Source organism: Oncorhynchus nerka, linkage group LG12 (genome assembly GCF_034236695.1).
Source record: "Oncorhynchus nerka isolate Pitt River linkage group LG12, Oner_Uvic_2.0, whole genome shotgun sequence".
NCBI classification, from domain to species: Eukaryota; Metazoa; Chordata; class Actinopteri; order Salmoniformes; family Salmonidae; genus Oncorhynchus; species Oncorhynchus nerka.
This window is the reverse complement of record NC_088407.1, coordinates 79182918-79207820: the sequence shown is the minus strand read 5'-3', so window position 1 is coordinate 79207820 and position 24903 is coordinate 79182918. Positions and strand designations below refer to the sequence as shown.

General features: G+C 46.9%; 1 protein-coding gene across 6 annotated transcripts in view; it reads right to left on the bottom strand.

Moving 5' to 3' along the window:
* The window catches only part of LOC115138843 (DNA (cytosine-5)-methyltransferase 3A-like), an 84611-nt gene extending 62767 nt beyond the window's left edge, over positions 1 to 21844 (bottom strand). For 4 of the 6 annotated variants that reach the window (XM_065025818.1, XM_065025820.1, XM_065025819.1 and 1 more), the window contains exons 1-4: positions 21733 to 21844; positions 19980 to 20184; positions 17117 to 17227; positions 7068 to 7635 (exon numbers count right to left, since the gene is read on the bottom strand). In XM_065025818.1, coding sequence (XP_064881890.1) covers positions 7068 to 7635; positions 17117 to 17227; positions 19980 to 20063 — 763 coding nt within the window. In that variant the 5' untranslated portion in view covers positions 20064 to 20184; positions 21733 to 21844. Of the gene's footprint in view, positions 1 to 1269; positions 1660 to 7067; positions 7636 to 17116; positions 17228 to 19979; positions 20185 to 21732 lie in introns of those variants that run through there. The other 2 variants (XM_065025822.1, XM_065025823.1) reach the window with 2 other exon arrangements.
* Positions 21845 to 24903: the final 3059 nt, after the last annotated feature.

Here is a 24903-nt window from a genome sequence, read left to right as displayed (position 1 = left end):
TCGGCCCTTTCCCAACATCCCTGTTGTAGGCCCTTTTCTAACATCCCTGTTGTAGGCCCTTTCCCAACATCCCTGTTCTAGGCCCTTTTCTAACATCCCTGTTGTAGGCACTTTTCTAACATCCCTGTTGTCGGCCCTTTCCCAACATCCCTGTTGTCGGCCCTTTCCCAACATCCCTGTTGTAGACCCTTTCCCAACATCCCTGTTCTAGGCCCTTTCCCAACATCCCTGTTGTCGGCCCTTTCCCAACATCCCTGTTGTAGGCCCTTTCCCAACATCCTGTTGTCGGCCCTTTCCCAACATCCCTGTTCTAGGCCCTTTTCTAACATCCCTGTTGTCGGCCCTTTCCCAACATCCCTGTTGTCGGCCCTTTCCCAACATCCCTGTTGTCGGCCCTTTCCCAACATCCCTGTTCTAGGCCCTTTTCTAACATCCCTGTTGTAGGCCCTTTCCCAACATCCCTGTTGTCGACCCTTTCCCAACATCCCTGTTGTCGGCCCTTTCCCAACATCCCTGTTGTCGGCCCTTTCCCAACATCCCTGTTGTAGGCCCTTTCCCAACATCCCTGTTGTCGGCCCTTTCCCAACATCCCTGTTGTCGGCCCTTTCCCAACATCCCTGTTGTAGGCCCTTTCCCAACATCCCTGTTGTCGGCCCTTTCCCAACATCCCTGTTGTCGGCCCTTTCCCAACATCCCTGTTGTCGGCCCTTTCCCAACATCCCTGTTGTAGACCCTTTCCCAACATCCCTGTTGTAGACCCTTTCCTGTGAAGCTCAGGCACCTCAATGTGCTGAGGGACAGAGAATAGACAAGTGCAGGTGCTGCTGGTGCAGTCAGCCAGTCAGTCAGTCAGTCAGTCAGTCAGTCAGCTAAAGAGATGGAGGCTGAGATGAGTTGATGCAACAGAGGTTTGGTGTGGTAAAACCATGATGAGTAGTGGAGAGGAGAGGAGAGCCACAGCTGGCTGCTATTACCATAGCTCGTACCACTTCACAACCCCTCACCACTAAGCAGAAAAAAACAACGACACACTGTAGCCTACTCACTGCTTCTCTTGTGTGACTTTAGGTCCACATAACATCTCTGCAGGGATCTCTACGCACTTGATGGACTTGAACCAGTATGGACGTGTGCTACACCGACTACTATGCCTTCTTGATTACAATCACCCTGCTTCTGGAACAGTGTTGTTCCAATGACTTCACTGTAATAAAGTAGTAATACTTATAGTAGAAACAGGAGTCTCTCTCCAACAGCTTTCACACTCACCATTCACTAACATGGTCCAATCAGAAGGGCATCATCCACTTCCCAGGCAGCTTGACTATGTACATCCACACCCAGCCTGACTGAATGTTGCTGGATGTTTCCTATCTACACCTCAAAGAAATATGCTTTGCATTTCCTGTTAGAGCACATGGTTCCATTAAAACTAGCTGTCTGTCGTTTGTGTGTTCGCGCGTGTGTGTGGGCATGTCTGTGTCTGTGAGTGTGCATGTGTGTGTGTGCGTGCGTGTGCTCATGTGCATGAGCGTGTGTGTCCGTGTGTGTGCATGAGTGGGTGTGTGCATGTGTGTGCGTGCATGAGCATGTGTGTGTATGTGTGTGTGTGCATGAGCGTGAGCGTGAGTGCGCGCGTATGTGTGTATGTGTGTGTGTGCGTGCGTGCGTGCGTGTGTGTGTGTGTGTGTGTGTGTGTGTGTGTGGATGGAAAACAGCACCCTAAACCGTAACATAACATACCTGGCCTGGAAACACAAAACCACACAACCGTTGGTGGTGTGATAAAAATATACAGAAAAGGAAACTGCCACACTTCCTGTAGGCTAAATGCTGCAGAGAATATACTTCCTGTAGGCTAAATGCTGCAGAAAATATACTTCCTCAAGCCTCTAGTAATAAAATGTAGTTTAACCTACTCTCCACTAGTAGTATGAACTTCAGAAACGAGACTCTGTCCCAAATGGCACGCTGTCCCCTACACAGTGCCCTACCTTTGACCAGGTCAGAGGAAGTTAACCTACATAGGGAATAGAGTGCCATTGGGGAAGCATCCTTGGGGCTTTCCCCACATGTCTGGCGGTGAATGAAATGAGTTCCTGAGGTCTGTAAGTCAGAGTGCCATATGGGCGGGGTTTGCACAACTCTTCTATTGGTTCCATTACACCAGACAAGCTCAATCGAGCCCAGATAAAGGATTTGAAATTGTTTTTTGAATAGTATTGAACCCAGGTCAGCTGTGATTACAAAGGCTTGTTATCCATTCTGAAGCAGCATTGTTTCCCTGCTTGCGTACAGCAGAGTTGAGGTTAACCAAGGAGCATGGACACTACCCAACTGAAACAGCATTATGACTAATGACTTTTAACCACGGACGTCCCCATTCAAGTCCATGATGGCATAATGGGTGGACCGGCAGCCATTTTGTAACCATGCCAGGAAGTACAAGCAGGAGGTGTGCCTTTCACACTGTGCTGTGATTTGTTGAGTCAACTGACTTTACAACATATACATAACATTACATGAGCCTCATCAGTTAGCATCATTTTAATCAACACATTCTACATTACCATGGAAATGACTGCATCAAAATACCAGGCAGCTATTGTGAGTATAGCCATCAGTTTCCCAGTGTTACAGCTTCCAAGCCTGTTCTATTTCTAGAATATGTAGAGCAGCGAGAGGCTGAGGAAGGGAGAAGGTCCAAGGAAAAAGCAGCTGACTCACATTCACAACAACATTCTTTATAGCTATGATCCCTCTTGAGCAGTGTGCACATTTGTGGAACAGGGTTGATACAATACACTGTTTTCATATCAACCCTCAACAGTGCATGTAGCTGCTACACATCACAGGACGTTATGACACAACATTGAGAAACACAGAACACAACCATTTTATTACCCTACCCTGAAAGACCATGACAGCCCAGCAGAAGAACAGTAGACTGAAGAGTTGTATTATCCAGCCCCATTACAACACTTGAGCTCTGAGAGGCCTGTGGGAACATCCTGATAGCATGGGTACATCCCAAATGGCACCCTATTCCCTATATAGTGCCCTACTTTTGACCAGGTCCCATTTGGTACGCCGTCTCAAAGTCCCCTTTTACCCCGACATGTAATTTGGGATGCAGACCATGTTTTCCTGCTTTAACTACCTTGGGGCTGTCACTGAAGTACCGTACACAACCTTTACACCCTACACTCACTGGTCCACGCTCATTAAGAGAGGCCTTTTCAACTTGGTTCTCTCTTTCTGCCTTCACCTCGCTCTCTCCCTCCCTCCACTTCTCTCTCTCTCCCTCTATTCCTCCCTCTCTCCCTCCCTCTCCCTCTCTCCCTCTCTCCCTCCACCTCTCTTTCTCTCCCTCCCTCCCTCTCTCCCTCCACCTCTCTTTCTCTCCCTCCCTCTCTCTCTCCCTCCCTCTCTCCACCTCTCTCTCTCCCTCCCTCCCCCTCTCTGTCTCTCCCTCCCTCCCCCACATCTCTCCCCCCCCTCCTTCCACCTCTCTCCCTCCCCCCACCTATCTCTCTCTATCCCTCCCTCTCTCTCCATCTCTCCCTCCCTCTACCTCTCTCCCTTCTTCCACCTCTCTCTCTCTCCCTCCCTCCCCCTCTCTGTCCCTCCCTCCCTCCCTCCAGCTCTCTCCCTCCCCCCACCTCTCTCTCGCCCCCTTCCAGCTCTATCTCTCCCTCCCTCCCCCTCCCCTCTCTCCCTCTCTCCCTCTCTCTCCCTCCCCGCACCTCTCTCTCTCCCTCCACCTCTCTCTCCCTCCTTCTACCTCTCTCTCTCCCTCCCTCTCCCTCCACCTCTCTCTCTTGCTCCTTCTACCTCTATCTCTCTCCCTCCCTCTTTCTCCCTCCCTCCCCCCCTCTCTCTCTCTCCCTCCCTCCCTCCACCTCTCTCTCCCTCCTTCTACCTCTCTCTCTCTCCCTCCCTCTCCCTCCACCTCTCTCTCTCCCTCCTTCTACCTCTCTCTCTCTCTCCCTCCCTCTTTCTCCCTCCCTCCACCTCTCTCTCTCCCTCCTTCTACCTCTCTCCTCCCTCCCTCCCTCCCTCCCTCCCTCCCCCTCCCTCTTTCTCCCCCCTCTCTCTCTCTCCCTCCTTCTACCTCTCTCTCTCTCTCCCTCCCTCTCCCTCCACCTCTCTCTCTTGCTCCTTCTACCTCTATCTCTCTCTCCCTCCCTCTTTCTCCCTCCCTCCCCCCACCTCTCTCTCTCCCTCCCTCCCTCCACCTCTCTCTCCCTCCTTCTACCTCTCTCTCTCTCCCTCCCTCTCCCTCCACCTCTCTCTCTCCCTCCTTCTACTCTCTCTCTCTCTCCCTCCCTCTTTCTCCCTCCCTCCACCTCTCTCTCTCCCTCCTTCTACCTCTCTCCCTCCCTCCCTCCCTCCCCTCCCTCCCTCCCTCTTTCTCCCCCTCTCTCTCTCTCCCTCCTTCTACCTCTCTCTCTCTCTCCCTCCCTCTTTCTCCCTCCCTCTTTCTCCCTCCCTCTCTCTCCCTCCCTCCCCCTCCCTCTTTCTCCCTCCCTCTCTCTCCCTCCCTCTTTCTCCCTCCCTCTCTCTCCCTCCCTGCACCTCCCCTTTTCCTCTATCTCACCGTTTTTATCTCTCTCTCTCTTTCCCTGTCCACCTCTCTCTTGTTCTACCTCCCTCTCTAAAGATTGTGTACGATACATTCTCTCTCTCTCCACCTCCACCTCTCTCTCCATCCACCTCTCTCTCTTTCTCTCCACCTCTCTCTCAGTTTCATCAATAGGAATAAGTGACTAAAATAACCAGAGTGAAGCAGGCAGAGTCGGGGTTACTTTACATTATAGTGGCTTCTGCCAAGGTCAGGGAGTTTCTGTTACGTTGCAAGGAGAGCAGGGGAGGGAGGGAGGAGTCGGCACTATGTCGGCATCCCAAATACTCTAATCCCTAACCTTGCCAGTTTGGGGGCGTTCCAACTCTCGTATTCCTAGCGCTCATGCAGTTCACCTAATCCTTCCCTCTTCCTCTCCTCCTCTCTAAACTGCTGTAGTTATCGTGCTGTGCCCTGTAGATCATCAACTAGGTTCAGCCACGGGACTATTTGTTTTGTTGAGCGGATGGTCAATTACAAAATCATTTGTGGGCAGCCTCCCGGGTGGCACAGTGGCCTCCCGGGTGGCGCAGTGGCCTCCCGGGTGGCGCAGTGGCCTCCCGGGTGGCGCAGTGGTTAAGGGTGCTGTACTGCAGCGCCAGCTGTGCCACCAGAGACTCTGGGTTCGCGTCCAGGCTCTGTTGTAACCGGCCGCAACCGGGAGGTCCGTGGGGCGAAGCACAATTGGCCTAGCGTCGTCCGGGTTAGGGAGGGTTTGGCCGGTAGGGAAATCCTTGTCTCATCGCGCACCAGCGACTCCTGTGGCGGGCCGGGCGCATTGCGCGCTAACCAAGGTTGCCAGGTGCACGGTGTTTCCTCCGACACAAGAAGCATTGCGGCTTGGTTGGGTTGTGTATCGGAGGACGCATGACTCTCCCGAGCCCGTTGTAGCGATGAGACAAGATAGTAGCTACTGAACAATTGGATACCACGAAATTGGGGAGAAAAAGGGGTAAAAATTCAACAACAAAAACAAATAAATAAATAATTTGTGGACTGCAAATTGACCACAAGAAGCCAAAACAAATATAATATTTTACTAAACACAATCATTTCAAACCTTGCTTCCATTTGTATACGTCATTCTATTATGTGTGGGAATACTGTGGAACAGATTTAATCACCTAGAGCTGATTTCCTGTCGTTTTTACAGTCTGTTATGTCCAACAATGAAAAATTCCCAAACAAATATAGATTTTTTGGGGGCTCAGAAAACTTGGGAGGCCAAAGAAAAGCACCAACAGGCCACCAGTAGAGGAACCCTGCTTTGGATGGATGGCAGAACCCCTTCCCTTTATTCAACCTGCTATGTATCCCTCCCTCCCTCCATCCATCCCTCCATCCTCCCTCCTCCCTGTGAATTAGGTTCATTTAGAGAGGTACGATATCTGGCCATACAGCATGTGGATTAGGTTCACTTAGAGAGGTACGATATCTGGCCATACAGCATGTGGATTAGGTTCACTTAGAGAGGTACGATATCTGGCCATACAGCATGTGAATTAGGTTCACTTAGAGAGGTACGATATCTGGCCATACAGCATGTGGATTAGGTTCACTTAGAGAGGTACGATATCTGGCCATACAGCATGTGGATTAGGTTCACTTAGAGAGGTACGATATCTGGCCATACAGCATGTGGATTAGGTTCACTTAGAGAGGTACGATATCTGGCCATACAGCATGTGGATTAGGTTCACTTAGAGAGGTACGATATCTGGCCATACAGCATGTGGATTAGGTTCACTTAGAGAGGTACGATATCTGGCTATACAGCATGTGGATTAGGTTCACTTAGAGAGGTACGATATCTGGCCATACAGCATGTGGATTAGGTTCACTTAGAGAGGTACGATATCTGGCCATACAGCATGTGGATTAGGTTCACTTAGAGAGGTACGATATCTGGCCATACAGCATGTGGATTAGGTTCACTTAGAGAGCAATATACCAATACACAAATCCGTACCCAACAGAAAACTGACTCTCTCTGTCTCTCTCTCTCTCTCTCTCACACACACACACACACACACACACACACACACACACACACACACACACACACACACACACACACACACACACACACACACACACACAGACAGCCTGGCTGCCCTCTGAGAAGGGAGAGAAGAGAGAGAGGGGGATAGGAAGATAAGTGGGGGACACAGAGGTGACCAGGGTCACTGTTTCCAGATCTATTTAAAGCTTTTTACTATCTTTTGTTTATTTAACATGTTCTACATTACTGTGTTAAATTCATCCACACTGAACACACCCGAAGAATAATTCAAAATGGCCACAGCGTTCAAGGAGAAACCATACATTGTTAATTTTCATTCACTTGGCATTGCCTGTCAGTTCAGCCAGTGCAGAGCTGGCTGTGCCAGGAATGTAGTGAGAATGAAGACAGTAATGTCACCAAGCAGGAGGCGGGACTCACATTTTGTTGGGCGCTCCAGTTTCCGCCTGCCTCGTTTCTTGCGTGGCGGAGTTGTCAGAGTCTCCTCTTTGTCTTTCTCAGAGTCCTCCTGCTCGTCCCGGCTCGGATCCCGGCTCGGCTCCCGGCTCACTAGAAACCTGTTCTCCAGGGAGGGGGGGCTCCGGCTCTTTTGCAGGAGGGTGGGTGGTCCCGGGGGACCGTCTTCAGACTGATTGGCACTGGGGGAACCAGGGGCATCTGGTAACCCGTTCTTCTCTGGACCTTTCCTCTCTTGCTTTGGGCAGCTGCTGGCATCAGCCTGGGTCCTGTCTCTATCTGTGTGCCCACTGCTGGCATCAGCCTGGGTCCTGTCTCTGTCTGTGTGCCCGCCGCTGGCATCAGCCTGGGTCCTGTCTCTGTCTGTGCGCCCGCTGCTGGCATCAGCCTGGGTCCTGTCTCTGTCTGTGTGCCCGCTGCTCATGACTCCATTCTGCACCTGCGCCACAGACACTCTCTCTCTTTCCGCTGCCACCCCGGTGAGACTGAGGCCTCCAGACACACTGTCCTTCACAGACACACTGCCCTCCGCCTGCAGGTAAAAGAAGGAGATAAGCTAAGATTATAGTGGAGTGGATATTATTGCCAATCATTTCACGTTGTTAGCCAATAACCTTAAGGACAATGGAGTCATTTTTATTCTATGTTAGTTAGCCTTTAGTACAAGTATTTTGTTTAAGTTTCACTGCATCACTTTAATCTTTATTTGAATGAATCACACAATTCAGTATATTGGTATGCTTCAGTAGCCTGAGGTCCTGTCTGCCTGCGCCTGCAACTGTTGGAGCTCCAAACATCAGTCAATACAGTCCAACTGTACCAATAACCTCAAGTAGATAACTGTATTATAGTGGGACACCCTGTGAACTCGCTGTGCATTGGTTGTGTGCTGTAACTCAGCTATTCATTGCATCACTGTAGTGCACAAATATGAGAGGAATGTTGGCTTTTTGTCAAAGGCAGGAAATCTTTCATTTTATTGACGTGGGACTCGTCCCTGGAAACCATTTCATGCTGTAAAGAGAAGTATTTACTAATCTCTGTTCAAGCAGAAGAACAGAGATTCTCCAACCCAATGACACCATAGCACAGCCAAACAACGTTATCTGTCTGGTATTATCTGCACGTGATTCAACTACATTGTAAATCTATATAATCGTAGTGGGGCAAAAAAGTATTTAGTCAGCCACCAATTGTGCAAGTTCTCCCACTTAAAAAGATGAGAGAGGCTTGTAATTTTCACCATAGGTACACTTCAACTATGACAGACAAAATGAGAAAAAAAATCCAGAATATCACATTGTAGGATTTTTAATTCATTAATTTGCAAATTATGGTGGAAAATAAGTATTTGGTCACCTACAAACAAGCAAGAATTCTGGCTCTCACAGACCTGTAACTTCTTCTTTAAGAGGCTCCTCTGTCCTCCACTCATTACCTGTATTAATGGCACCTGTTTGAACTTGTTATCAGTATAAAAGACACCTGTCCACAACCTCAAACAGTCACACTCCAAACTCCACTATGGCCAAGACCAAAGAGCTGTCAAAGGACACCAGAAACAAAATTGTAGACCTGCACCAGGCTGAGAAGACTGAATCTGCAATAGGTAAGCAGCTTGGTTTGAAGAAATCAACTGTGGGAGCAATTATTAGGAAATGGAAGACATACAAGACCACTGATAATCTCCCTCGATCTGGGACTCCACACAAGATCTCACCCCGCGGGGTCAAAATGATCACAAGAACGGTGAGCAAAAATCCCAGAACCACACGGGGGGACCTAGTGAATGATCTGCAGAGAGTTGGGACCAAAGTAACAAAGCCTACCATCAGTAACACACCAAGCCGCCAGGGACTCAAATCCTGCAGTGCCAGACGTGTCCCCCTGCTTAAGCCAGTACATGTCCAGGCCCGTCTGAATTTTGCTAGAGAGCATTTGGATGATCCAGAAGAAGATTGGGAGAATGTCATATGGTCAGATGAAACCAAAATATAACTATTTGGTAAAAACTCAACTCATCGTGTTTGGAGGACAAAGAATGCTGAGTTGCATCCAAAGAACACCATACCTACTGTGAAGCATGGGGGTGGAAACATCATGCTTTGGGGCTGTTTTTCTGCAAAGGCACCAGGACGACTGATCCGTGTAAAGGAAAGAATGAATGGGGCCATGTATCGTGAGATTTTGAGTGAAAACCTCCTTCCATCAGCAAGGGCATTGAAGATTAAATGTGACTGGGTCTTTCAGCATGACAATGATTCCAAACACACCGCCCGGGCAATGAAGGAGTGGCTTCGTAAGAAGCATTTCAAGGTCCTGGAGTGGCCTAGCCAGTCTCCAGATCTCAACCCCATAGAAAATCTTTGGAGGGAGTTGAAAGTCTGTGTTGCCCAGCAACAGCCCCAAAACATCACTGCTCTAGAAGAGATCTGCATGGAGGAATGGGCCAAAATACCAGCAACAGTGTGTGAAAACCTTGTGAAGACTTATTGACCAAATACTTATTTTCCACCATAATTTGCAAATAAATTCATTAAAAATCCTACAATGTGATTTTCTGGATTTTTTTCTCTCATTTTGTCTGTCATAGTTGAAGTGTACCTATGATGAAAATTACAGGCCTCTCTCATCTTTTTAAGTGGGAGAACTTGCACAATTGGTGGCTGACTAAATACTTTTTTGTCCCACTGTATATATCTATATCACCAGGCATGTCTCTACTCTTTTCAGATAAGTACATATAAAAATCACACGTCAAGTATCTCATATAACATGTTGATCACAAGATATACACCTCTTTTTAGTGACCTAGAAAATGAACTCCTTTTAAAAGACTTGAAGAAGAGGACATGTGAGCTGGTGGGAGAGCAATCTTTTCTCCGCAGTGTCTCTGCTAGAGACTACTGCCTAAAAATAGTGTTAAAAATCATTTCGGAGACAATTCCATTACTAGGTCACAGCAAAGGAAAGTAGAGCATGTCTACTAGCGAGATGAGATTGGCCTGTCTGTCAACACTGAGATTGGCCTGTCTGTCAACACTGAGATTGGCCTGTCTGTCAACACTGAGATTGGCCTGTCTGTCAACACTGACAACATCATGTCTGAAGCATCGATTGTCTCAGACAGGCGGAAGGACGGACAGATGCAGAGTGAAAGACAGAGACAGGCAGGCAGGCAGGCAGGCAGAAAGGCAGGCAGGCAGGCAGAAAGGCAGGCAGACAGGCAGGCAGACAGGCAGAGAGGCAGGCGGGCAGAAAGGCAGGCAGAAAGGCAGGCAGGCAGGCAGGTAGGCAGAAAGGCAGGCGGGCAGGCAGGCAGAGGCAGGGAGTGAGACAGAGACAGAAAGACAGGCAGGCAGAAAGACAGACAGGCAGACAGAAAGACAGGCAGGCAGACAGGCAGGGAACAAGAGAGAGACAGAGACAGAAAGACAGACAGGCAGGCAGGAAGGCAGACAGACAGAGGCAGGGACTGAGATCGAGACAGAGACAGAAAGACATACAGGCAGGCAGACAGGCAGGGAATGAAAGAGAGACAGAGACAGACAGGCAGGAAGGCAGGCAGGCAGGGACCGAGAGAGAGAGAGAGACAGAGACAGACATGCAAGCAGGAAGGCAGGCAGGCAGACAGACAGATGCAGGGAACAAGAAAGAGACAGAGAATGAGAGACAGACACACCCACACAGAGACAGGTGCAGTATGTACATCTGACTCTGTTAGCAACAGTCTAATGCCTAATGAGACAAGAGATCTGGCACTTTAGAACATGTTGATGTTGTGGGAAATGATTTTATTATATCAGACTAATGACTGTCTTTTCATTCCTTACCAGGCTCTTTAGAGAAGCCAATCCTAATTATACTGCGATGTGGACGGAGTAGAACTAAAACATATCCACTGTTAAATCCAGAAAGCTGATGTTCTGAAAGAGCTTCAAAATTTGGACCCATACAAATCAGCTGGGCTAGACAATCTGGACCCCTACAAATCAGCTGGGCTAGACAATCTGGACCCATACAAATCAGCTGGCCTAGACAATCTGGACCCCTTCAAATCAGCTGGGCTAGACAATCTGGACCCCTACAAATCAGCTGGGCTAGACAATCTGGACCCATACAAATCAGCTGGGCTAGACAATCTGGACCCCTACAAATCAGCTGGGCTAGACAATCTGGACCCCTACAAATCAGCTGGGCTAGACAATCTGGACCCATACAAATCAGCTGGGCTAGACAATCTGGACCCATACAAATCAGCTGGGCTAGACAATCTGGACCCCTACAAATCAGCTGGGCTAGACAATCTGGACCCATACAAATCAGCTGGGCTAGACAATCTGGACCCCTACAAATCAGCTGGGCTAGACAATCTGGACCCATACAAATCAGCTGGGCTAGACAATCTGGACCCATACAAATCAGCTGGGCTAGACAATCTGGACCCATACAAATCAGCTGGGCTAGACAATCTGGACCCCTACAAATCAGCTGGGCTAGACAATCTGGACCCATACAAATCAGCTGGGCTAGACAATCTGGACCCTCTCTCTCTAAAATGATCCGCCGCAATTGTTGCAACCCCTATTACTAGCCTTTTCAACCTCTCTTTCATATCGTCTGAGATCCCCAAAGATTGGAAAAATGCCACGGTCATCCCCACTCTTCAAAGGGGGAGACATTCTAGACCCAAACTGTTACAGACCTATATCTATCCTACCCTGCCTTTCTAAGGTCTTCGAAAGCCAAGTGAACAAACAGATCACCGACCATTTCGAATCCCACCGTACCTTCTCCGCTATGCAATCTGGTTTCTGAGCTGGTCATGAGTGCACCTCAGCCACGCTCAAGGTCCTAAACGATATCATAACCCGCCATTGATAAGAGACAATACTGTGCAGCTGTATTCATCGAGCTGGCCAAGGCTTTCGACTCTGTCAATCACCACATCCTCATCGGCAGACTCGACAGCCTTGGTTTCTCAAACGATTGCCTCGCCTGGTTCACCAACTACTTCTCTGATAGAGCTCAGTGTGTCAAATCGGAGGGCCTGTTGTCCGGACCTCTGGCAGTCTCTTTGGGGGTGCCACAGGGTTCAATTCTCGGGCCGACTCTTTTCTCTGTATACATCAATGATGTCGCTCTTGCTGCTGGTGATTCTCTGATCCACCTCTACGCAGATGACACCATTCTGTATACTTCTGGCCCTTCTTTGGACACTGTGTTAACTCATCTCCAGACGAGCTTCAATGCCATACAACTCTCCTTCCGTGGCCTCCAACTGCTCTTGAAATGCAAGTAAAACGAAATGCATGCTCTTCAACCGATCGCTGCCCACACCTGCCCGCCCGTCCAGCATCACTACTCTGGACAGTTCTGACTTAGAATATGTGGACAACTACAAATAGCTAGGTGTCTGGTTAGATTGTAAACTCTCCTTCCACACTCACATTAAGTTTCTCCAATCCAAAATTAAATCTAGAATCGGCTTCCTATTTCACAACAAAGCTTCCTTCACTCATGCTGCCAAACATACCCTTGTAAAACTGACCATCCTACCGATCCTCGACTTCGGCGATGTCATCTATAAAATAGCCTCCAACACTCTACTCAACAAACTGGATGCAGTCTATAACAGTGCCATCCGTTTTGTCACCAAGGCCCCATATACTACCCACCACTGCGACCTGTATGCTCTCGTTGGCTGGCCCTCGCTTCATATTTGTCACCAAACCCACTGGGTCTAGGTCATCTATAAGTCTTTGCTAGGTAAAGCCCTGCCTTATCTCAGCTCACTGGTCACCATAGCAGCACTCAACCATAGCACGTGCTCCAGCAGGTATATTTCACTGGTCACCCCCAAAGTCAATTCCTCCTTTGGCCGCCTTTCCTTCCAGTTCTCTGCTGCCAATGACTGGAACGAATGGCAAAAATCACTGAAGCTGGAGACTCATATCTCCCTCTCTAACTGTAAGCACCAGCTGTCAGCACAGCTCACAGATCACTGCACCTGTACATAGCCCATCTGTAAACAGCCCATCCAACTACCTCATCCCAATTCTGTTATTTATTTTTTTGCTCCTTTGCACCCCAGCATCTCTACTTGCACATTCATTTTCTGCACATCTATCACTCCAGTGTTTAATTGCTCAACTGTAATTATTTGCCACTAAGAACTATTTATTGACTTATCTTACCTCATTTGCACACACTGTATATAGATTTTTCTATTGTGTTATTGACTGTATGTTTGTTGATTCCATGTGTAACTTTGTGCTGTTGTTTGTGTCGCACTGCTTTACTTTATCTTGGCCAGGTCGCAGTTGTAAATGAGAACTTGTTCTCAACTTGCCACCTGGTTAAATAAAGGTAAAATAAATAAAATACACATTTGTCAAGCTATTTTCGGAGAAGAGTTCTGAAAGCAAACTCCACTGATTTCTCACTGACATAAGAAAAAAAGGATAGCATTTAACCAAAACATTGTGAGAAGAAGATAGACAGAGTGAGAGAGAGAGAGAGAGAGAGAGAGAGAGAGAGAGAGACAAAGAGTGGAGACAGAGTGAGAGAGATAATGAGAGACAGAGACAGAGTGAGACAGAGATTGAGACAAAGACAGAGTGAGAGAGAGTGAGAGACAGTACTATTTAACGAAGCTGCCATTTGAGGACTCGTGAGGTGTCTGTTTCTCAAACTAGATACTGTACTTGTCCTCTCCCACTCCTCTTTCTATTCTAGTTAGAGCCAGTTTGCGCTGTTCTGTGAAGGGAGTAGTAGACAGCGTTGTACGAGATCGTCAGTTTCTTGGCAATTTCTCGCATGGAATAGCCTTAATTTCTCAGAAAAATAAGAAGAAGTTTCAGAAGAAAGGTCTTCATTTCTGGCCATTTTGAGCCTGTAATCGAACCCATAAATGCTGATGCTCCAGATACTCAACTAGTCTAAAGATGGCCAGTTGTATTGCTTCTTTAATCAGGACAACAGTTTTCAGCTGTGCTAACATGATTGCAAAAGGGTTTTATAATGATCAATTAGCCTTTTAAAATTATCAACTTGGGTTAGCTAACACAACGTGCCATTGGAACACAGAAGTGATGGTTGCTGATAATGGGCCTCTGTACGCCTATGAGATATTCCATAATTTTTTTTATTGATCAACTGAATTCCCGTAGCTAATTGGTCAGTTTCAGTGAGATGAACTCCCCTGGCTAATTGGTCAGTTTCAGTGAGATGAACTCCCCTGGCTAATTGGTCAGTTTCAGTGAGATGAACTCCCCTGGCTAATTGGTCAGTTTCAGTGAGATGAACTCCCCTGGCTAATTGGTCAGTTTCAGTGAGATGAACTCCCCTGGCTAATTGGTCAGATTCAGTGAGATTAACTCCCCTGGAATTTTTTTATATATTTTTTTCTCCCCAATTTTGTGGTATCCCAATTGGTAGTAGTTACAGTCTTGTCTCATTGCTGCAACTCCCGTACGGACTCGGGAGAGGCGAAGGTCAAGAGCCATTGTCACGCCCTGACCTTAGAGAGCCTTTTAATTTCTCTATTTGGTTAGGTCGGGGTGTGATTTGGGTGGGCATTCTAGCTTTCCTATTTCTTTGTTTGGCCTGGTATGGTTCCCAATCAGAGGCAGCTGTCTATCGTTGTCTCTGATTGGGGATCATACTTATGCAGCCTTTTTTCCCCCTTTAATTGTGGGATCTTGATTTTGTATAGGTGTTGTGTAGCCTGCAGAACTTTATGTTCGTTTTGTATTTTGTTGTTTTCGGTCTTCATTTTAAATAAAGTAAGATGTTCACCTACCACGCTGCACCTTGGTCTAATTCATCCAACGAACGTAACAGCCATGCATCCACCAAAACACAACCCAACCTAGCCGCACTGCTTCTTGGCACAACGCACATCCAACCCGGAGGCCAGCCGCACCAATGTGTCGGAGGAAACAATGTACACCTGGCGACCTGCTCAGCGTGCACTGCGCCCGGCCTGCCACAGGAGTCGCTACTGCGCAATGAGACAAGGACATCCCTGCCGGCCAAACCCTCCCTAACTCAGAACACACTGGGCCAATTGTGCGCCGCCACATGGGCCTCACGGGCGGCTGCGACAGAGCCTGGGCACGAACCCAGAATCTCTGGTGGCACAGCCTTAGACCACTGCGCCACCCGGGCGCCACCCGGGAGGCCCCTCCTCTGGCTAATTGGTTAGTTTCCTCGGATGGGGCCACAGTGTCTCCTGACCCCTCCTGTCTCAGCCTCCAGTATTTATGCAGCAGTAGTTTATGTGTCGGGGGGCTGGGGTCAGTTTGTTATATCTGGAGTACTTCTCCTGTCCTATTCGGTGTCCTGTGTGAATCTAAGTGTGCGTTCTCTAATTCTCTCCTTCTCTCTTTCTTTCTCTCTCTCGGAGGACCTGAGCCCTAGGACCATGCCCCAGGACTACCTGACATGATGACTCCTTGCTGTCCCCAGTCCACCTGGCCATGCTGCTGTTCCAGTTTCAACTGACCTGAGCCCTAGGACCATGCCCCAGGACTACCTGACATGATGACTCCTTGCTGTCCCCAGTCCACCTGGCCATGCTGCTGCTCCAGTTACAACTTCCACCTGACTGTGCTGCTGCTCCATTTTCAACTGTTCTGCCTTATTATTATTCGACCATGCTGGTCATTTATGAACATTTGAACATCTTGGCCATGTTCTGTTATAATCTCCACCCGGCACAGCCAGAAGAGGACTGGCCACCCCACATAGCCTGGTTCCTCTCTAGGTTTCTTCCTAGGTTTTGGCCTTTCTAGGGAGTTTTTCCTAGCCACCGTGCTTCTACACCTGCATTGCTTGCTGTTTGGGGTTTTAGGCTGGGTTTCTGTACAGCACTTTGAGATATCAGCTGATGTACGAAGGGCTATATAAATAAATTTGATTTGATTTGATTTGATGAACTCCTCTGGCTAATTAGTCAGTTTCAGTGAGATGAACTCCACTAGCTAATTAGTCAGTTTCAGTGAGATGAACTCCACTAGCTAATTAGTCAGTTTCAGTGAGATGAACTCCACTTGCTAATTAGTCCGTTTCAGTGAGATGAACTCCACTAGCTAATTAGTCAGTTTCAGTGAGATGAACTCCACTAGCTAATTAGTCAGTTTCAGTGAGATGAACTCCACTAGCTAATTAGTCAGTTTCAGTGAGATGAACTCCACTAGCTAATTAGTCAGTTTCAGTGAGATGAACTCCACTTGCTAATTAGTCCGTTTCAGTGAGATGAACTCCACTTGCTAATTAGTCAGTTTCAGTGAGATGAACTCCACTTGCTAATTAGTCAGTTTCAGTGAGATGAACTCCACTTGCTAATTAGTCAGTTTCAGTGAGATGAACTCCACTAGCTAATTAGTCAGTTTCAGTGAGATGAACTCCACTAGCTAATTATTCAGTTTCAGTGAGATGAACTCCACTAGCTAATTAGTCAGTTTCAGTGAGATGAACTCCACTAGCTAATTAGTCAGTTTCAGTGAGATGAACTCCACTTGCTAATTAGTCCGTTTCATTGAGATGAACTCCACTTGCTAATTAGTCCGTTTCAGTGAGATGAACTGGTTGAAGTGCTTCCATTACCCATTTAGAAAAATAGCTAATTAATAAATTGACGACAGCCTATATGCCCTTCACCTATCTGGTTCATGTCTCAAGCCAGCATGGATAAAATGCAATAATTAACTAATAATAGCCATATTCTAATCATTCTCATGTGCCAACGTATCGCCTCGGTGAAACTTTCACTCCTGTAGAATTTAAATAATTGGATGATGAAACTCGCAAGAGAACAATTTCCAATGACAACTTTGTGAGTCACACAGCCTCCGACAGTGTTTCCCCTACCACAAATGCTATATTCTGCTATTCTTACAATAAACCTACAATGTGTGTATAGCCTTCAGTTCTGCATGACACTGTTTCTGACACTGTTTGTTTGTGAAAAAGTCCAATGAAGATATTATTAGAAATGATCTATTTACAGCGATCTGCTTGTGTTTTCTCCCAGCAGGCCGGCCCTCTTTACAGCTGGTGTTGCTTTTAGACCATTTCTCTTCTGGCGCCAGCTCTTTGTCCAGTATCGTGCTCTCCCTCTATCAAACAATCACACAACACAATATTATCAATCTCATATGAAGAATCAGGTAGAATCACACATTCATAAACCATATTCAAAATGTGACATCAGTCCCCACAACTTTGACCCTAAAATTGTACCCTGAATTCCCTGTATAGCTCTACTATAAACATTCCAAGTTTTCACATGAACAGTTTAGAATCGCAAGTTTACAGGAAATGCATAGTAAGCATCACCCATAGGATTGACAGGCAGTTTGAATGTGTAATGTGATTCTATTTGTAGTTTAACAGTATACAGTATTTATCCATTCCAACTGTTGAGCAGTTTAAGGTCTCTCAATAGGTCTCCATCCTATTCCTCTTTAGGATGAAGACAATAGGACACATGGGATGTGAATGTCTCTTTGAGAGCAGGACAGTCACATTCCCTAATGACACTGTTACAAAGACACTGTGTGTGTGTGTGTGTGTGTGTGTGTGTGTGTGTAGACCCCATCCAGCACATTGCCTTTGATTAATAAAACTGTGTCCACCCCGATGCAGCACCTCTGGGGTTTTCTGTCCACCTCGATGCAGCACCCCTGGGGTTCTCTGTCTACCTCGATGCAGCACCCCTGGGGTTTTCTGTCTACCACGATGCAGCACCCCTGGGGTTCTCTGTCTACCTCGATGCAGCACCCCTGGGGTTTTCTGTCCACCTCGATGCAGCACCCCTGGGGTTTTCTGTCTACCTCGATGCAGCACCCCTGGGGTTTTCTGTCTACCTCGATGCAGCACCCCTGGGGTTTTCTGTCTACCTCAATGCAGCACCCCTGTTTTTTTTTGTCTACCTCGATGCAGCACCCCTGGGGTTTTCTGTCCACCTCAATGCAGCACCCCTGGGGTTGATGGAACATATGATAATGCTAATGTAGTTGCTTCTATAAAATGTCTCAGACTGCTGACTTAGAATCTGTTTAGCCTTTTAGATGATAATGAAGAAGGTGATATGGACCTGGAGGACCTGATCCTCGATCAGCACTCCAACTAAGACTATTTTGTGAATACAGGCCACCGGGGTTCAATAACGACTGAATAACATGTACTGACTGAGTGTCTTACTGAGTCTGTTGTGGGGGTATGAAGGGAGACAAGCTTGAACAATTAATTGAGGCAGATCAAATCCTGCTTAGCAACCAGCTATAAGCATCACGAGGAGGGAGCTACTGGGAGCTGCTGATGACAAACAGTCTGGACTTTTTAAAGGCAGTCTTATAAGCAGTCATATTATGCAGGCACATTATTGGTAGTAAATCTACTGAGCTAAAATCATTCACATAATCTTCCAAATCTAATCTCCTCCTTATATAAGATTAATCTGACTGTACATTTTCATTATCTGTTGTTTATTTCTCCAGTAGTGATTTCCCTTCTCCTTTCTAGAGCTACGTTCCAAATGGCACCCTATTCCCTACAAAGTGCAAAGAACCCTATGGGTCTTGGTCAACAGTAGTGCACTACGGTATATAGAGAATAGAGTGCCATTTGGGACAAACTACTAGTGCCTGGTTTAGCCTGGCTCCACCACAGGCGTATTGGTACTGCGTGGCCTCTCTGAGTGCTACTCTATACAAGATGACCAGAGAGAGACCGAGAGATTCAGTCTACAGACGAGAGAGAGACAGAGAGTCAGTCTACTCTCTGTCTCTACAGACGTGTGGTGTCATGTGATGTGAAGAGCTCCTGGCTCCAGCCATGCTTCAAGCTCACCAACCCCCATGTCACCAAAGGAGTGTGGAAACGAGGTAACCGCAAGGGCAGAATTCTAGAATACGGAATGTTTTATATGCGGCCCTAAATCATGCTCCGTTTGGAGACACCGTCAGTCCAGCCCACGGACATGTCGCCTTCTATTGTATTGTCAAAATCCTCCATATTTTCAATGAAACACAACATGCCATTTATAAGACCTGACTAATAGACATGGAAACAATAGATGGCATAAAATACAAAGACTATTTTGTTATTGCCTTTTGTGTGAACCCTATAACACACTCTGGCACTATTCGATATCTCTGGCACAATTTCAGTCGGCGGTCGGTTTATTTAAGGCAATGGTTGTTGCTTAGCAACAGGACTACATTGGGCGGGCAGTGTGATGGGAGAGCGTAGTAGAGGAGAGAGAAGAGAGGAAGAGAAAGAGAGGAGGATAAATGTCCCAGTATAACACATAGGGAGAGCAGTTTCAGCAGCAACTGGCTGGCTGGCACAGCATTAGATATAACAGCCAACGCCCCACGTAACAGTAAGAAAACACTGTCACCATTCTAACAGGCACAATGAGAGAGAACACAATCATTTTGTTATCAATAATGTAATGCAATTGATCAAATGTATTTATAAAGCCCCTTTCACGGCAGCAGTTGTTACTGTTGTTAATGTGGCTAATGGGTGTCTAACTTACAGTAGCCCAGCATGACATGTTATGATGTTTATAGTATAACTGTACAGAGTAGAGATTCATATGAATCCTTACATACAATGGAAACATCTGGTGTATCAACCTGCTTTATGTTTATTTTTGTATGGAAATTATGGAAATGGTAATCAATTACACAGTGGTTCAGATAAATAATGCAACATAACTCAATGATAAGATCTCTGATCAATATGGGTATAACATGTTATAATAACATTGTAAAACACACTGTTATAAACGTATTAACACAAAATGTTACAGTGTTTTAATGACAGTAGTTTGGCTTTACATAGCTGTTTGTTTCTCACCATTCTGTTCCCAGGTGCATCGCAGGTGTAGTCTAAGCTTTGGAATGCAGCGGTGTTGTTGGTGGCAACAGTGTTGGACGGCATCGCCAAGAGTGCAAATCGTACGGATGATATTCTCAATGGAAAACAGAAGAAGCTTCAAAATATGAGAAATAAAATCAAAGGAACAAAATAATGACGATCCTTCAATGAACCTTCGATGATCCTGCAAAATGAAGAACAACAAATGTAATCATTCACTCTGAAAAACTGTAAATGCAACTATTTATTATTATAATAGTATATTTATTATTACATTGTGATTATTCCTTCGTTTTGTGTTAAGTTGAACATGATTCTAGCCTATATACCTACAGATTGGATTCAATGAATCTCAGTCTCCCTACTATGACTGCAGTGATCTGATCAGGCAAAAGCAGGGCCTACTAGCGTCAAATTGTCAACGGCTTTACATGCCGTCTACTCCAGTTGTGCCTTTTCTAGTTAGAAAAACATTTTAAGCATGCTTAAATAAGTGTCAGTTCTCTCTGGTTTCTCCCGTGTCTCTCACACAATATACCACACGTGTAGGCCTGTAGGGCTATATGGCGTTATCGAATAAACTATTACCGGTATATATGCATTATGCATATAATAATCTATATGCAGATTAGATTTTCATTATAGCCCAACACCTGTGGTCAAACGAGACACTCCTTTGCACAGACTGCTGGCTCCATGCAAGGCCTAGCCTACTACCTCTCTGCCTATCGAGATCCATAGCTAGCCATGTGCACTTATAAATACAGTATCAATGTTGATGGTCAATGTTATACTTTTCATCGATTTTTCCAGAAGGCTTGTAATATAGGCCTAGTCTTGATATAGGCTAAACGTCCTTGGTGTTTTTTGTTATTGCCCCCATTTTCACTAGTTAGTATTACACTACCGTCTACCGATAACTGCCGGAGGTAAAGTGCTCGAGCCACACGTTCACCCTCGCGCACAGACAGACTTTCTGACACATTGATACAAATGTTGCATTAATGCGTCATTGGGGACATTTGAATGATAGTTCAAATCAATCTAAACATATTGGTAAATGTAGCATATCACTGTCGTTCAAGTGTAAATGCATGTTTCCATTTGTTCGTGGGAAGAAAACAATGTTGCGGGAAATGATATTGCAGCTACAAAACGTGTTACTTTTTAAATGTATATATATATTTTTGTGTGTGAATACAATGTCACCTACTGTTCCATTGTCAGCAAAATTCACAAATATTATGCATTATAACAATTCTGATTGAATTAACGACTTTATCTATGAACACATGGCTGGCGGTCCACTGCATTTGTCACTGTTGCAGGCTTAAATGACCAAATTGTACACGTATTTGAAGGGGAAATCAGCATCTAACCCGGTGGGACTGTACCCGCGTTTATAGGCCACAACCATTTGATGGACAAAACCCCGTTATTTTCAGACGGGCGTGTATTCTGTAGAAACAATCGCCTTTCTGTATGTACAAATACGCGGTCACCAAGTTCAAATGAGTATCGCAATGTCTAATCACAAGTCAGTCATCACATATCTGCAAAAGCACAAAAAGGAATACGGTTTCCCCCCACCACCACGATCGAATGCAGCCAGTCTTCCTTCCGTTCTAAGGGATCTCACTGACTGTGTGTGTTCCGATAAAGGTTAGCCCTACAGAGGGTTTGGTAATAACGGGCTATGGTTTTTAAACGAGTGAATCACGGTGTTCATTACCCGTTTTGCCAAGTCCCAGGCCAGACCCTTTTTGTTGTCGCTTGCTCCCGGATCCTCCTTCTTCTTCTCTCCCCGTCCTCCACCACACCAGCCGGCCAGCACTCCGCCAGATGCTCGGCTCACACTGCAGGGGCCAGCGGACCGATAGTGTCTCCACTAGGTCCTAAAGGTAGTGCTGTAACGGCTGCTGCTTCATTGCCATTATGCTAGAATTTATACACAATATATTTAATTACTGTTTAAAAATCCGGTTAAACTCAAATAATTGTCCATTTCTGTGTCAAATATTCAAATAGCCAAAAAGGTTCAGAGTGTTGAAAATAGCATACATCAGACCACATAGCTGGCAATAGGCCTACAAGTAGGCACCAGACAGGCATATAGGCTGCAGGTCTATTTCACACTGGTGGCCCTAGGTCAAGGGTCAAACCTCTGGCCATAAACATGAAAATAAACATATAAGAGAGAAATAAAACAATATTACTAAGAATGAATAAAACCCAATAGCTAATAAATAAGCCTGCAGTCTGCATTGTGTTTATAGTGATTACATAATAATGAATCTTCTGGGAAGGCTTTCCACTAGATGTTGGAACACTGCTGTGGGGACTTGCTTCCATTCAGCCACAAGAGCATTTAGGCCTGGCTCGTAGTCGGTGTTCCAATTCATCCCAAAGGTGTTTGATGGGGTTGAGGTCAGGTCTCTGTACATGCCAGTAAATTTCTTCCACACCGATCTCAACAAACCATTTTTGGATGAACCTCGCTTTTGCACGGGGGCATTGTCATGCTGAAACAAGAAAAGGCCTTCCCCAAACTGTTGCCACAAAGTTGGACGCACAGAATGATATAGGATGTATGCTGTAGCGTTAAGATTTCCCTTCACTGGAACTAAGGGGCCCGAACCATAAAAAACAGCCCATACCATTATTCCTCCTCCACCAAACGTTACAGTTGGCACTATGCATTCGGGCAGGTAGCATTCTCCTGGCATCCGCCAAACCCAGATTTGTCCGTTGGACTGCCAGATGGTGAAGCGTGATTCATAACTCCAGAAAACGCATTTCCATTGCTCCAAAGTCCAATGGCAGCGAGCTTTACACCACTCCAGCTGACGCTTGGCATTGAGCATGGTGATCTAACATGCTGACCACACTGCCCACGTCGCTTGCGCAAGCATCGCAAAATAAATGTACACATACACGTTATTCAACCATTTCACCCACACTGCTCGCGCGCGTCTGCCTAGCCAGGCGCTAAAATAGAACTTGGTTGTATTTGTGACGCTTGACACGCTGCAAGTCCCGCCTCTCCCATCACCTCATTAGTTTTTAGAAGCATATACCCACGTGGTGATTGAAAGATGAACTGAGGTCCACACTCCAGTCCAGTTGGTGGTGGTAATGCACCTTAAAGTTGGTTGCCAACCGCCATATAAAGTCCAAAGAAGAAGAAGAAGCCTGAAGTAGGAGAGGTTACGAGAAACAAACTTTACATTTACATTTACATTTAAGTCATTTAGCAGACGCTCTTATCCAGAGCGACTTACAAATTGGTGCATTCACCTTATGACATCCAGTGGAGCAGCCACTTTACAATAGTGCATCTAAATCTTTTAAGGGGGGGTGAGAAGGATTACTTTATCCTATCCTAGGTATTCCTTAAAGAGGTGGGGTTTCAGGTGTCTCCGGAAGGTGGTGATTGACTCCGCTGTCCTGGCGTCGTGAGGGAGTTTGTTCCACCATTGGGGGGCCAGAGCAGCGAACAGTTTTGACTGGGCTGAGCGGGAACTGTACTTCCTCAGTGGTAGGGAGGCGAGCAGGCCAGAGGTGGATGAACGCAGTGCCCTTGTTTGGGTGTAGGGCCTGATCAGAGCCTGGAGGTACTGAGGTGCCGTTCCCCTCACAGCTCCGTAGGCAAGCACCATGGTCTTGTAGCGGATGCGAGCTTCAACTGGAAGCCAGTGGAGAGAGCGGAGGAGCGGGGTGACGTGAGAGAACTTGGGAAGGTTGAACAATAGACGGGCTGCGGCGTTCTGGATGAGTTGTAGGGGTTTAATGGCACAGACAGGGAGCCCAGCCAACAGCGAGTTGCAGTAATCCAGACGGGAGATGACAAGTGCCTGGATTAGGACCTGCGCCGCTTCCTGTGTGAGGCAGGGTCGTACTCTGCGGATGTTGTAGAGCATGAACCTACAGGAACGGGCCACCGCCTTGATGTTAGTTGAGAACGACAGGGTGTTGTCCAGGATCACGCCGAGGTTCTTAGCGCTCTGGGAGGAGGACACAGTGGAGTTGTCAACCGTGATGGCGAGATCATGGAACGGGCCGTCCTTCCCCGGGAGGAAGAGCAGCTCCGTCTTGCCGAGGTTCAGCTTGAGGTGGTGATCCGTCATCCACACTGATATGTCTGCCAGACATGCAAAGATGCGATTCGCCACCTGGTCATCAGAAGGGGGAAAGGAGAAGATTAATTGTGTGTCGTCTGCATAGCAATGATAGGAGAGACCATGTGAGGTTATGACAGAGCCAAGTGACTTGGTGTATAGCGAGAATAGGAGAGGGCCTAGAACAGAGCCCTGGGGGACACCAGTGGTGAGAGCCCGTGGTGAGGAGACGGATTCTCGCCACGCCACCTGGTAGGAACGACCTGTCAGGTAGGACGCAATCCAAGCGTGGGCCGCGCCGGAGATGCCCAACTCGGAGAGGGTGGAGAGGAGGATCTGATGGTTCACAGTATCGAAGGCAGCCGATAGGTCTAGAAGGATGAGAGCAGAGGAGAGAGAGTTAGCTTTAGCAGTGCGGAGCGCCTCCGTGATACAGAGAAGAGCAGTCTCAGTTGAATGACTAGTCTTGAAACCTGACTGATTTGGATCAAGAAGGTCATTCTGAGAGAGATAGCGGGAGAGCTGGCCAAGGACGGCACGTTCAAGGGTTTTGGAGAGAAAAGAAAGAAGGGATACTGGTCTGTAGTTGTTGACATCGGAGGGATCGAGTGTAGGTTTTTTCAGAAGGGGTGCAACTCTCGCTCTCTTGAAGACGGAAGGGACGTAGCCAGCAGTCAGGGATGAGTTGATGAGCGAGGTGAGGTAAGGGAGAAGGTCTCCGGAAATGGTCTGGAGAAGAGAGGAGGGGATAGGGTCAAGCGGGCAGGTTGTTGGGCGGCCGGCCG